Genomic DNA, 13,618 nt, shown 5'->3' on the forward strand with positions numbered 1-13,618 from the left:
GTTCGAATAACACTTTGATCGGATTCTCACCCGAGCATTTATGCTTTGTGTTGTCCCGGTACCGTCAACAGTGTTGTTTGTAAACCGTTCCCTGAAGAGCTTTTGATACAACAAAATAAAGAAAAATTGTTGGATATTCAATGATTTCTTTTTTGTTTAAAAAACTTTGCTTAAATATAAAATTATGCGATAATTATCGTAAGGAATACTCAGTTATTATCTCAAAAAACGTATTCCATATATGCAAAAATAACCATAGCCTAAGTTGTTTAAATTTATAATAAATATCTTTATTGTAGTATTACAAATTATTTACTGGCAACTGGTTTCCTAAAGAATCTTTCGTAAAGTACGGAAAAATAATTTTTTCTGTTTAGAAATTTATCCCCGTCATTAAATATTTTTAAATTCCATACTTTTATTTCTGTGCCTAATTATTTAATCAGTTTACTGACTAAAATATATAATTTTCAAGTTCATCCACGTTGTTATAGCCTGGAAGTACTGGCTGTAGCGTGTAAGTATTTGTAGGAAATATATTTATTTCACGTGGGCGAATACCGTACCGGCTTGATCTTATTCGTCAACATGGACACACTTGCTAAGCAACGGAAACTTGAGCCAATTTTTGAAAGTTCAGCTGAATCAGGAAGAAATTAATTTTATCTGTCAAGGAATTTTAACTCCAAGACGTCGCAGCACTTAATCATATCAAAAATAAATACTGTCATGTATTTTCGTGGTGTCTAAACTTTTGGGTGTAAGTTTAAAAAATAAAGCAGCAGTGTTAATCATGTTGAGGTTTGGATCACGAATTTTACTGTGTTTTTTTTTGTAAAGAAATACGTTTAGTGTTCTCGGATTGGTACTATGTATTTCAAACACCGCGTTACCTTCAGCTGTTCCTTGAGTTTTATTCTTCATTTCATTATCTTATGACCCAGCATCTACACGAATTTTGTGGTACGCGTTTCTAAATATCTTTTTTCGTTATAGCAGTTAAAATTTTTTCAATCATGGCCTGCAAACAAAAATGGTAACATCCATCGCTGCATTCTAAGGATTCCTCATAACAATAGTGTTGTTTTCACTTTCATGAGTATTTTAGTCCGTTCCTTTTTTTTTCAACATGTATAAAAGAAATAACTGAGGCAAATCTTGAGACCTAAAGTGCTCTATGCGTGGGTTATGCTTGTGGCAACTTGCAACGTCCAGCGTATAGATAGCGAGACGAATGGCAAGAATAAGACTCTGAGCAGACTTTTCCAAATGTTTTCAATCAACCGCGAGACCTTTCACGTCGGAGTCCGCCGTTTAATCTGCGGAGTGCATGGGTGGTGTGGTATGATAACTTTGCTACTCAGTAAAACGTGGGCTGCATTCGTTCGCTGAACGCGGCCTCGGGCAGCCCTCGAGATTACTTCGAGTGGGCGGCGGTGATTGGTGGATGGGTTTGCGAGGTCTCGTCTGGCACAGACCCATTTGCAGGGTCCGCTCCAGAGGGTCGTATTGCTTCGATAATCATCTGCAATATGGCGCGTATAACCAAAAAGTTTGGTAGGGAACTCTGTACGTTTATGAAGGCAGATTTTTAACATTTCAACATTTTAAAATTTCAAAGCCCGGGAATTAATTTCAAATTTCATATAAAAAACATGTTTAGTCGGTAGTGTGGCAAGTTGAAAGCGGAGAATGTAACTAGAAGTAAAATAAATACTGTGACTGGATCATTGTGGTCTATATTACAGAAGAAGTAAATCAACGGATTTTCATCTCAGAGGATCCGGGGTTTGAATTGCATTCCTCCAATTTAATTTCAATTTTCCTTGTTTTCCAAGAAATAGCTCTCGTCACCTGTTGAATGTTTCCAACACATAGGCAGTGACAGACATTTTCTTAGTAATGACATACTTACATCAGAATTAAGTGCGCATGGGCTTAGCAGGCAACAGATTCTGTGCTAACCTCCTTAGGAAACCTGAGCAGTTCGGAAGCAGATTACGAAAAACATTTTCCTTCTCCCGGCGTGAATTCGAACCCTAACCCTTCTGAACACTCAACTAAAAGTTAATTTTCTGTTTTTGACCGTGAATGGACACAATTCAACGTCAAAGATCCAATCTGATAAATATTTCGTTACATAAAAATCTGATTATAATTTTTTCCAAAATTTTAACGTGGAGAGTGAAATATGATAGGATTCTTTACATCGTCCGGTACACGCCCGAATTTTTTAATTTCTGATTTTATTTCCCGTACGTCCAGGTTATCATAATTAAAGTGATTGCTTTTTTTTGGGGGGGGGAAGGTGGTTCCGTCAGCCGTATTAATACCATAAACTATTTTTTTATTCTTTCCAGAAGCAAATTTCCGCATTCGCGCGGACTAGAATTTAGTACGCGCGCCTCAGGCTACCCCAGACGCGGGCATCCCTGCGAGGGTATTGAAGATGAAAGGGGAGGGGGGAGGGGTGTTCGGATTCGCCGTCGGCTATTTCCGGGTGTTGCCGGGGGGCCGCTCGGCCCGGGGTCCCCCTGCGAGAGGGGAGCAGGCGCAGTCGCCGGCCGGCCATGGCCGAGAGCAGACGTGACGGCGCGTGACCCCCCAGGGGGCGGCAGGGGGCGGACGAGAGGGACATGTCGACCCGCGTGGGGTGGATACCGTGCGTGGGGGCGCCGCCCCCTCCGGGCACGCCCACCTACCTGCCCAAGAAGAGGCGCTCCGTGTCGGCAGGTAAGGGCGAACGCCAAACCCCTCCATCACCTTTCTTCTTCCAGTATTCATCCGAATTATTAGCATGCCATGGCATAAACATTACCTCTCCAAGCTTATGACTTAAAGTCATTATTTTTTAACAAGACACTCTACCACGAGTGTTGACCGAAACATCTGGAGTGAGGTGATGCAGTTATATGATCAGGGGTCCTTAAAAGAAGCCATGGGCCTCATATTTTAATAGACAACTTTTCCAACCCAACATTTAAAAAAAAAAACCTGTAAATGTTTCTGTAGGCATAACTGAAAACATGATATGTAAGGTTTCATATATTATATATATATAATATATATATTATATATATACATATATATAGTTTTATCAGGACAAAAACCAGAATTAACTGTTTCAGTGATACTTTTAATTTCCTAAGATATATATTTTTTTCTTATTTGAACTAAATAAAATTTCTATTTTATGTAGTAATAGTGTTTAACTCTATAATACATATTAATAAATATTTTTTTTAAATTATAACATATAACTTAATCATATTTTCATACCCTTAGGAATGATAACTAGAATGCAGATTACACAAGGACCCACACATTCAAAGTTTTATTTTCGATTGTTGAAATACTGAAAGTAAGAGTGTGAAAAGGGGGTCATTTTTTCTTATTATAAAAATATATCTTCAAACTTAATCAGGCATAATTTACGTTATTCTGTGTTAATTATAAACATACAAAACTACAAACTCCTGATTATCATCTCCGAAATTCCAACCCCAAGGGGGGTTAAAAGAGGTTTATAACAGACCCTTCGACTAACATATTGACATAAATTTCGGGGCACTGAAATAAAAGTAAGAATAAAACAACTTAGAATTTTGATTTTAAGGGGAAAAAAACAGTTCTTACATTTATTTTGTCTTCTTTGTTGAAAGTATCAGTCATATTCATATATTTTAAGTATATTTGCCTTGGGGAATGTGTCCATGACATTCATAGCGTTCTGCGACTCACACACACTCAACCATACGAAACCTAACCCAGTTCCAGAGAAGCTATAAACTTGAAAATTGGCAGCCTCAAAGATCTCGGTCCGTAACCGACGGGAAAATTCCAGAAATTTACAATATATTTTTTTCTGAAAGAAGCATAGGTCTATACATTAGAGTGTCTGCTGAACGTAAGTGTAATTTATAATAATGTTACTTAAAATTTATATCAAATAATTTATTTTCACACAAACAGAATTTTAAATCAAACGTTGACTTATTAGTTACCTACATTCATAAAACAAAAAGTAAAGTAAGTTGAAAAATTTACTACGTCTTCACGGGTTCAAAAGCGGGAAAAAAATTTAATATTGCGTGAGAAAATCAAGGTCTTCCAATATTAATTCATCCAAAAAGCAGATGGAAAAAACTGCGGGATTAGAAAAAAAATTCAACATCATAGCTTTGTTGTTCAAGCCTATATTCCCTTTTACTCGCAGCACGCAAAACGGGGATTCGAAGGTGACGTCATCACCTGCCAGCCACAGCTGCCAGCATGTGGAGGCGAATACCTACTTCACTATTAAAACCCTGTCACACTGTCAAATATTTGTCTCCAACTAAATTTGGGAATAGAGTTGGAGGGGGAGTATTTGGATGGAAACTGGCTTCCAATATTCTCTTTCAAATTAAATTGGACAGATTACCTCAAATATGTTTTAAATCATGTCAAACTATAAAAGTTCATTTTTGGTCCGAGCTAACTCAAACTTTTCAAATTTTAACTCATTTTTTAATTAAATAATTCATTCATCACAGCACTGGATGTAAAATTTCAACAATCTATGCTGTCTGTTCATTTTAAAAATTTTAACAGGTATAACATTTAATTTACAGTAGGACTATTCGTTACACAAAAAAAAAATTCAGAGATTTTTTTTTAAGTTATGAAACATAATTTCCTTTTTACACATAAAATTATTTCCCATACGACATTCATATTAACATTGTTTTAGTTATTTCACTTTTATAAATCTTTATTTTCTCGTTTTTTCCCGTCATTTTAAAGATTCGTTGTGACGGAAACGGGTTGTTTTTCCCCCTCGTTTTTAATTGGCACGATTTTGACTGGCTTATTGCATCCAACATCCAACAGATTTTTGAACCCATCCTATATTAAAAATATTTGACGGGGACTCGAGTCATCCAGCTGGTCAAACAAACATTGCTGCGCCAGTGAAGTTTTTCGGTGACGTCATATCTCTCGCCAACTTTGTTTGACACAACGTGTTGGAAAGTGTTGGGAGCGAAGGCTTGGCAGTGCGACCGGGCCCAGGGCCGGTGCAAGGTAAATTGGCGCCCTAGGCAAAAAACTTTAATCCCCCCCCCCCCCCACCGCCCGGCCGGACACCCCAAAAAAAATTTTCCTTGCCTTAAATTACATCACGTAAGCCTAAGATTTTGTCAACAATCAAATGTAAGCAGGCTTGTGTGTGTTTTTTTTTTTTTACTTTTTTACTTATTACAAATCATAAACAGGTCACCGTGGACTTTAAATAATTACTTATATCAATATAAACATTCCAAACTGTTACAAAAGTCCATTTTCATCTAGTTTCAATGATCGTTAGACATATTATATGAGCTGTTATGTGTCGTGCTGCGCCGCCCCCAGCTACTTGGCGCCCTGGGCGGTTGCCTAGTTCGCCTGTATGGACGCGCCGGCCCTGACCGGGCCTTTAGTATGGCACGAACTGCCAACCCACCAGTGACGTGAGTGGTCCGAGCAACGTCGCTTTGGGCAGCGAGAGTCCCCTCCCCCCCGCCTACCCCAAATGGGGAGCATGAACATCATGTCGCTCGACGTTAAAGTGTGCTGTCGCGTCAATTCTCTCGCGATGTTGGCTTTCCTCGAGTAGTCACGAGTTCCCGTCGCCGACAGAAGCGAACCTGCCCCCCCCCCCCCCCCGCCCCGGCCCGCTGCGACGGACGACCAGGCGTCAGGAACGCACTAAAAGTCGCCCCGCGCGCGGCGACGTAAACTCCAGAAAGCTTTACGTCCGAACGAGCTCGCGACTTGGAGCTTAACGACCACGCCACGTTCGCTTTTATTTCCACCAGCAAACAGCAAGCTGGGGGGAAGTATTTCTGTTCCATCTAATATCCGAACGATGCGATCGGGCAAATGTTCGATTATGAGAGTAATGTAACGTCTAATATTCAAATACAATGTATACTTCCTTGCTAATAATTATAAATTTTAGGTCGTGAAAACCTTTTTTTTTTTTGTGGTTTCTTAACGAAGTTATATTTAACTGCATGATAATCCACTGTAAACTTATCAGCCGTGAGAAAATTGAAAAAAAAGTATTTATTAAATCACTACATTGTTTCATATCCTTTGTTTTAATTATTTATACGTGTAAGAATTCAGGATTTTAAAAATATATAGTTACGAATCGGCCTACGACTGCTGAGTGATGTGACACTTAGTAAAATGTGTTCAATTCACAAAGTAAAAACAAATTTTAAAACTCAAAAGTTTGTTTGTTTGGTTAAACAAATATTAATTAATTAATTTTGTGCACAAAGATTTTTTCTTTTTTAAATTTATGCATAGTTTTGCTAAAGAAAGTGTGATGCCCTTAATTATTAGGATATGCTGACATGACATAAGGAGTAGGTCTGATGTGTTGTATAGTCGTGACGCCGACGTGGGTCCAACGTGATTTTTGTGAGTTCATATTGAAAGTAATTGCAAACTTACGAACAAATTTACGAAAATCCCTGGATAATTTATAACCCGTTTTCTTGGTTTTTTTTTAAGAGTTAACATTGTTAACAGTGCTCCTGGTTTTTTTTTTTTTTTTTGCCGTTGGGAAACTTTAAAACCTATGGGTTTCCTGGAAATCCTCCCTTTCCCCTCCGCCCAACACGATAGCCCGCCGCCTCAAGCCCGAGGGTTTATTCGACCGGACAGCTCGTCCCCACGCCTGCCCTCTCTCGCGTCTGTTTTTTTTTTTGTGAAAAAGTCTATTCGCTCGTTACAGTCACATTCGGTTGAACTCTCTTGTGCCGACAAAATAATAGTCAGATTTGAATCGCTACTAACCACGAGCCCAATAATGCGTCAACAACGGTGGTTGAGCCCACAACGGATAGATCATGTCGCGCAGTGTTTGTCTTGCCTGTGACGTCATCGAGCCAGCGTGGGCGCATGCGCGTGATTGTTACGAACTAGCTTTGTGTAAAGTTATGAATTGGTGTAGGGTGGAAGCGCGTTTAGCTGGGACACTGGGCCTGTGCAGCGTTACTATGACCAGCAGTGAGATTATAAAAATATTCGCAGCAATATAAGTGAAAATCCATATTAAATAGAAATTTATAAAATAATTAAAGAAGTCTTCTCATATGGGCGGAATTATAGAAAACGCAAGTCAGAGGAAAGCTTGCGTCGAAAGAAATAAAAAAAAACTATAAAAAAAGTTCAGTACTGTGCGAGAGCTACGGCAGCGTCGAAAAGGAAATTAAATATCCCGACGTTTTCACGAAAAATTTATGGTGCGGACTTTTTTTTTTACGCATACGATCAACATGAAGCAGAGAAACCTGGTTACGTTTCAGGAAAGCACGGTCAGTATGGTCTGACCGAGATTCGAAACTGGGTATACTTGCTAGTGCGAGTACAATGTTTTAATTTCACTCAGCATGAAAATGTGTTTCGCATACATTTCTTTTATGTCTGGTTTGTTGCAACTTATGCGAATTTTGGTTATCTGTGACATTTTTCGCTAAATGTTTCACTAATGTATAAGCCATGCGTTTTGTGTTTTGTAGCAAACATGAGCTAAATGTTGTCAGTTATTTGTATCGACCAGGGAGGTAAGAAAAATTACTAATAGCAATTTTCGACTTACTAATTAACATCCGCCAGTCACGCGCTTTAGAAGTGAAACTTCACAGATAGAGGTGTAAGAATGGATGAAAAAGTATGAGAGTGAGCAAGTAGTATGCACATGTACAATCATAAAAGTGTGCTAAAATGCAAACATTCCATCGATCACAGTCACTTTGAAACAGGGTTTGATAAACGTAAACGTTAAAACTATAAATTTTATGGAAAACTGTCTGTACATCTGAAAGTTTTATGCTTATTATATGCATGTAGGCCGACAAATGGGCGGTACACAACATGCATGCTGCCTATCCAGAGAGACGACTTGTTTCGGTTAAAAAAAAAATTAAAAAAAAACCACGCGCAAAAACTCGGGCCGAAGTATGTAGATGTGCACCCCTGCCCATCGAGTGCCCCGCTCTTGATCTTTGCACTTTTTAGTTTCCATCTGAGCGTTTACACTTTTCGTTACGATGCGATGACGTCACCACCCACCGGCTGTGGAGAAGTTTCCCTCGTGGAGCTCAGCGCCTGGACGATGATAGCGCTTTCCGCCGACGTTGCCGAAAAGGGTGGGGGGAGGGGGGTGTGGAGCGCAGGAAGCTCGCAAGCGAATAATTATACACGGCTTGTTTTAAGACGATGCAGAGAGAGAGAAAGAAATGAAAGAGCGCTGGCTGCCGTCGACAGGAAGCGGAGCGGTCAAGAGGCGAGGCGCAGCGAAATGTTTACTCTCGGGCGGGCCTCGCAGTGAGGTGGAAGAGGGGGGAGGGGATGAAAGGGGCACTTGGCAGGGTCGCCAGAAGCCCCGGTGGTCGACACATGGGCTGCAACCGCCGACGGACGTCGCCCCAGCGGCGCGATGCGCGGTCCTAAATAACCCTCCCGGAGTCACGCCACCGCCTTCATTGCACTCTCCGGCTCATTCCGTTCCTGACATTTCCAGCTTGGCTTCACTCCTGTTGTGATTTTTTTTTTCTCTTTGCTAATTTAAGATTCAATACGAGACTAAGTAAGATAGTTTATTTGTGTTCCGCAACTGAGGGAAACCCAGAAACCCAACTTCTAAACTAACAAAGTAGCAATAAGTAATGCAAAATTTTAATTACTAATTTTACCCCCCCCCCACCTTTTTTTTCTCCCCTCCCCCCGAATTCCCTCATTGATAAAAATAACTGGCAACATTTGGCACAAGTTTGCTAAAAAAAAAAAAAAACACACACACACACAAAAATACAGTGCTTATATTGTGAAACTCTTATTGAAAATGTCCTAGATAACCAAAAGTCGCATAAAAGTTTAATAACCAGATATTTAAAATAAATAAAAATTCACAAACAGCACATTTCCATTCCAGAGCAAAGTTAAAAATTTTGTAATCGTTCCCGCATGGACTCAGTTTCAAATCTCGGTCAGACCATCATACTGATCTCCGTACTACATACGTGCTTTCCGGAAAAGTGTCCAGGTTTTCCTGCGCGGTGTTGGTTGCAGAGGCGACCCTAGACTTTGCCCGTTTACTTTCGAGGGGCCGTGATATTTTCGAGAAGGGAGGGCGGAAGTAACGGCCCCTAGAGAAAAGGGCGTTCGGGGACTCTACCCTGGAAAATTTGAAGACTAAACTCTTTGAATCAACATTTTTAACCCAACCTAGAAATTAAATTTCGATGATGGTTGTGCTAAGTTGGCTTAAGAATTTTAAATATTCTTTCCTGGTAAATTATCCTCGGTATTAGCTTTTTAATGCTAACTTTTAAACTCTGTTTAAATCGCGTCATTAAATGAGGCAATAACATGTTTTGAAAGATTTTTTCTAATACGCAATTATGAAAACCCCATTGAAATTAATATTCATGCTAGTCACAATTCGATTGTTCCTTTTACCGTTAATTTCCGTTATTTTTTTCACAGACCACTAGACGAACCTGGACAATGAAAATAAAAAGGGTCGGTTTGCGCGGGACCCTTGAGACGCCCCTGGTTGGTTGTATGCGTCCGAAAGTAAAATAAAAAATAGATACGATAGAGGGTACGGAGACATGCTGGCTCGTCAAAAGGCGAAGGACAAAGGGATGGAGCTTTGGGAGATTGCGGAAGGTGGAGGGAAAAGGGAGGACTCAGAGGAAACCCATCGGTTTTAACGTTTCAGCGAAGAAAAAATATATATATCCAGGAGCACTGTTGAAAATGTTAACCTTAAATATATCATGAACACAAGTTACCAATTGTCCAGGGATCTTCGTAAACTTACGAACACCTTCGTCAGTTTGCAAGGACTTTCAATATAAACTCGCCAAAATCATGTTGTACGTCGCAGTTTGTATTAACAAAAACTTTTCAAAGACATGTTAAATTGACAAAAAATAAATAAATATCTCTCCTTCCGGACATAATGCGTGTTTGCCCTGTTTGCGGCGAAACGTGCAACCAAGAAGTTTGAATCTCACGTAGTTTCTGCGACTATCGGTGACTACGGAGAAAGCAATCTTTCGTTGAAAAAGTGCGTTGATTTACGGTATCTTCTAAAAGTGTGTAGCCTATTGCCGCCGGGGTAAGATCCGTATGGGGTGGCTAGAGGTGTCTGCCCCACTGCGCCACCGCGGCTTTGGGGAAAGGGGAGAAGGGCTGGTAGAAGGGCGGAGGGAACTGAACTCTTATTGGCAGCGTCTGGCCGACCCGGGCGCGTGGCTAAATGGCCCGCAGCGGCAGAGAATAAACTACGACGGCGGCTGGGCGGTCCCTAGCGAGCTACTCTCTCTCGGCCCGCAGCTGCCTGGCAACACCGCATATTTCGAACGCTCGCCTGAATTCTAGTGTAGCCACGGTGCTGCCATCCGCGGTGGATGGCGCGAACCAAAGTTCGCTAAGCCAAAGGGAATATTTAAAGTATTAACTGTTTATTGCATTTCAACGAGATGGGCAGTGTTTTAATAAATTTCCTTGTCGAAAATCCGGTCCAAAGCCGGGGGTTTAGTTTTTTTTTTTTTTCCCCCAAGTCTTTTTCACTTTTATTTGAAGCCGTTATATTATACAGTTTAACCTTTCGCTCTGCAAATCGAATTATTCGACAGTCGACGTAGCTGCTCCGGCAGCGATTTCTTCTAGCGGCGGGTGCGGAAACTACGTGTGATTCGCGTCAAGATATGTAGTTGTCAATTCAATTTTCGTGTGTGTGTGTGTATGTGTGTGGGTGTATATATGTATATATATATCATGCTCTGCGTTATTTTAAAGTTTAAATTTCGTTAAATTTCGTGTCCGATTTTAGTATTATAAGTGTATTTGCAACATGTTTACACATCACTAGCGAGTAGCCTACTGAAAGATTCACCCGCAGTTTTTGTAATTACACATTGAGATGTGTGCTTGCACGTCAGATACACTCATTTAGACACGTTTGCGTAATCTACACTGAAAGCGAGGGAAAGCGGTATTTCTATTGATTCTCCTGCAAAGTTTTTTTCCGTAGATTATCCCTAACCTGAATGTACAAGCCAGCCTCCGACTAACATTATAGGCTGTGTCACGTAACTTGTCACGAATTTGACAGCTCTAGAAAGTAGTATCTTTGAATATATATATACTGTATAGAAGTCGCCAGCCCAGGTTAAAATTTCTAATACGGTTTTGAAGTAGTTGGTTAATTCACCGCCGCAATCGCCACCATCTCTAGGGCATCGACTTGTGGTGGTCCCTAGCGGACAAGTGTCGAACTCTTCAAACACCCCTTCCCCCTCCCGTTGAACGACCTGGAGATGCAGTGAATGATAGGTGGGGGGTGCAGGGGAATGACAGCGGGCGACAGTTCTGCGCTCTAACGTGTAAATAACAACTAAGACGATACAGGGCGTTACGGCAGCGCACTGCAGCGGTGAAGTTCCCAAGCTGCTCCTCATACGCTTCTGAAAAACGTAGAGTAAATCCTATCCACTCGCGACTTCTATACAGTATATATATTCAAAGGTAGTATCAATGGTTTACGTATCCTTCCGTCAATTTTGTAAGGAACTTCGTGCAATTGTAAGGGTTCGTTTGAAAGTGACATTTGAGACATGGGTACCACTAGAACTACTTTTGAGAACTGTAAAATTTGTGACACGTTACATGACACTGATATACTGCCTGTTTTTCATCATGTTAAGTTGCCAGTAAATGTATAGAACTTACTCCCCCGTCTTAGTGGCCAGTAAAAAGTATAATATGTGACTTTGTAAACTCTGGCCAACTTAGGTGTGTAGATTAGTAAGTGTCCCTTAGACATTATTTTCCTGAGCTAAACATGATTGGATAAAATTTCATATTTCAGAAAGTTTCAAGATTTTTTATTTGACTGGTCAAAACTGGATCTAAACATAGTCCCTTAATGACATATCCTTCAATATCATAAAATAATATTCGTTGCTAAAAAAAAATTGTATCCAAATAAGTTTTTATATGGTATTTTTTCGATGATTTTAACAATTTACCTTATTTAGATTAATTATTGCAGTATTTAATTCAATCCTTTGAACAGTTTGCGTAACATTATTATTTTGAATTTTTCCAAAGTTTTCTTAGAAAAAATAACTTTGATGGCTTTCACTTGAAAAACGTCAGCTGTTCATTGATGCTTCACATAAAAAATTTATGGCATAATAAAATAAAAATTATGGAATTTGTCTATTTCTCATGTTAGTTAAATGAAGTACTAAAACCCTTCTAATTAACTTATCATAATTAAATTTGGTACATTGCCATTTAATATTTACATTCAGATAAACGTGTGTTGATAAAGCTAAAATTTAATTTGTGTTCACCATGTGCAATATCTCTAAAATTATATGCATTACACAAAAAAAATGCAAACGAAGTTCAGATAATTTATTAAGAAAATAGGAAATTATGTATTTTACTTTTATAGATAATGTTAATTTAACTTTTGTACCGAATGAATTATTGTTTATAAAACTATGAAATTTAATGTTATTTTTCCCTTCGATATTTCCTTCACGCAATCTGTGAACTGTGTGTAAACTTATATAGTGTAAACAAGCCTACGAGAGGTAGTTTCTGAGGAGTTGTCGTATGCCGTATGTCGGGTTGGACCACGTGACGAGCGCTGGGATGTTGCAGGCACTGGGACCAAGGAGGCTGGTGACTACTCGGAGACGACAGACGAGAACATGTCCTTCAAGATCCCCAACATCGGCCCTCAGGTGAGTGAGTCTGCGGCTGTCTGCGACTATGTGCCCTTCGCGAGTCCTAACAGCCTGTGTCCCGTTGCAGGCCGTTACTTCTTTTTTCTTTAACTTCTAGACTCTTTGAATGGCCGAACTTCAACAGAATGTATGTATATAGTGCATACTTGTTGCGAATTAGCTGGTCAAGTTTAATTGTTTAACATTTTTTTCTGCAGTATGGATAAGGAGAACTAAAAGGAACAAATAACTGAAAAATGTTAAGGCAATGCTGGTGGCTGCTGTGTACAATGGTTTAAAATCCTTTCAGAAAAGTTTTTTTTATTATTATTATTATTATTTTTTTTTTTTAGCATTTTCAAATCATAACAATTTTAATGATTTTAAAAGGCCAGGTAATGTTATTTTTCTAAAATCACATTGCAGCCAATAAAATTTACTTTAAACCTAAAAAGTTATAGTTTTATATCACGTTCCAATTTTTGTTACCATACTGCACAAAAACTTTAAAATTGCAACTAATTATGCAAAAATTATGTGATAAATATACTTCTTTTTTTTTCATTTTATGAAAGTTCCGCTTCTCAAAATGTCGGCAAGTTTAACCACGTGGAACGTAAAACGAGTAAGTCCTATTTCCACGGTTGACACAGCTTCAGCTTTGGTGCTCATTAAACAGCGAATTTTTTTTACCCCTGCGTGGATAGTGGTAAAGAACGTTAAAATAATATGTTCAGATACCAAAACTCGCCCTCAATGGTGGCTCCAGAAAAACTTTTCCGGAGGAGCTGACGTGCAAAGAAAGTATGCTGTTGCAAAAAAAAAAAAAG

At 39.4% G+C, this 13,618-nt stretch overlaps 1 protein-coding gene across 4 annotated transcripts in view; it reads left to right on the plus strand.

The window, feature by feature from the left end:
* Window positions 1-13,618, plus strand: part of LOC134533091 (keratin, type I cytoskeletal 13) — a 115,228-nt gene that overhangs the window by 84,395 nt on the left and 17,215 nt on the right. For all 4 annotated transcript variants that reach the window (XM_063370331.1, XM_063370333.1, XM_063370334.1 and 1 more), the window contains one exon: window positions 12,724-12,806. In XM_063370331.1, the coding sequence (XP_063226401.1) occupies window positions 12,724-12,806 (83 nt within the window). The remainder of the gene's footprint in view (window positions 1-12,723; window positions 12,807-13,618) is intronic.

This window comes from Bacillus rossius, chromosome 6, assembly GCF_032445375.1.
Source record: "Bacillus rossius redtenbacheri isolate Brsri chromosome 6, Brsri_v3, whole genome shotgun sequence".
NCBI lineage: Eukaryota > Metazoa > Arthropoda > Insecta > Phasmatodea > Bacillidae > Bacillus > Bacillus rossius.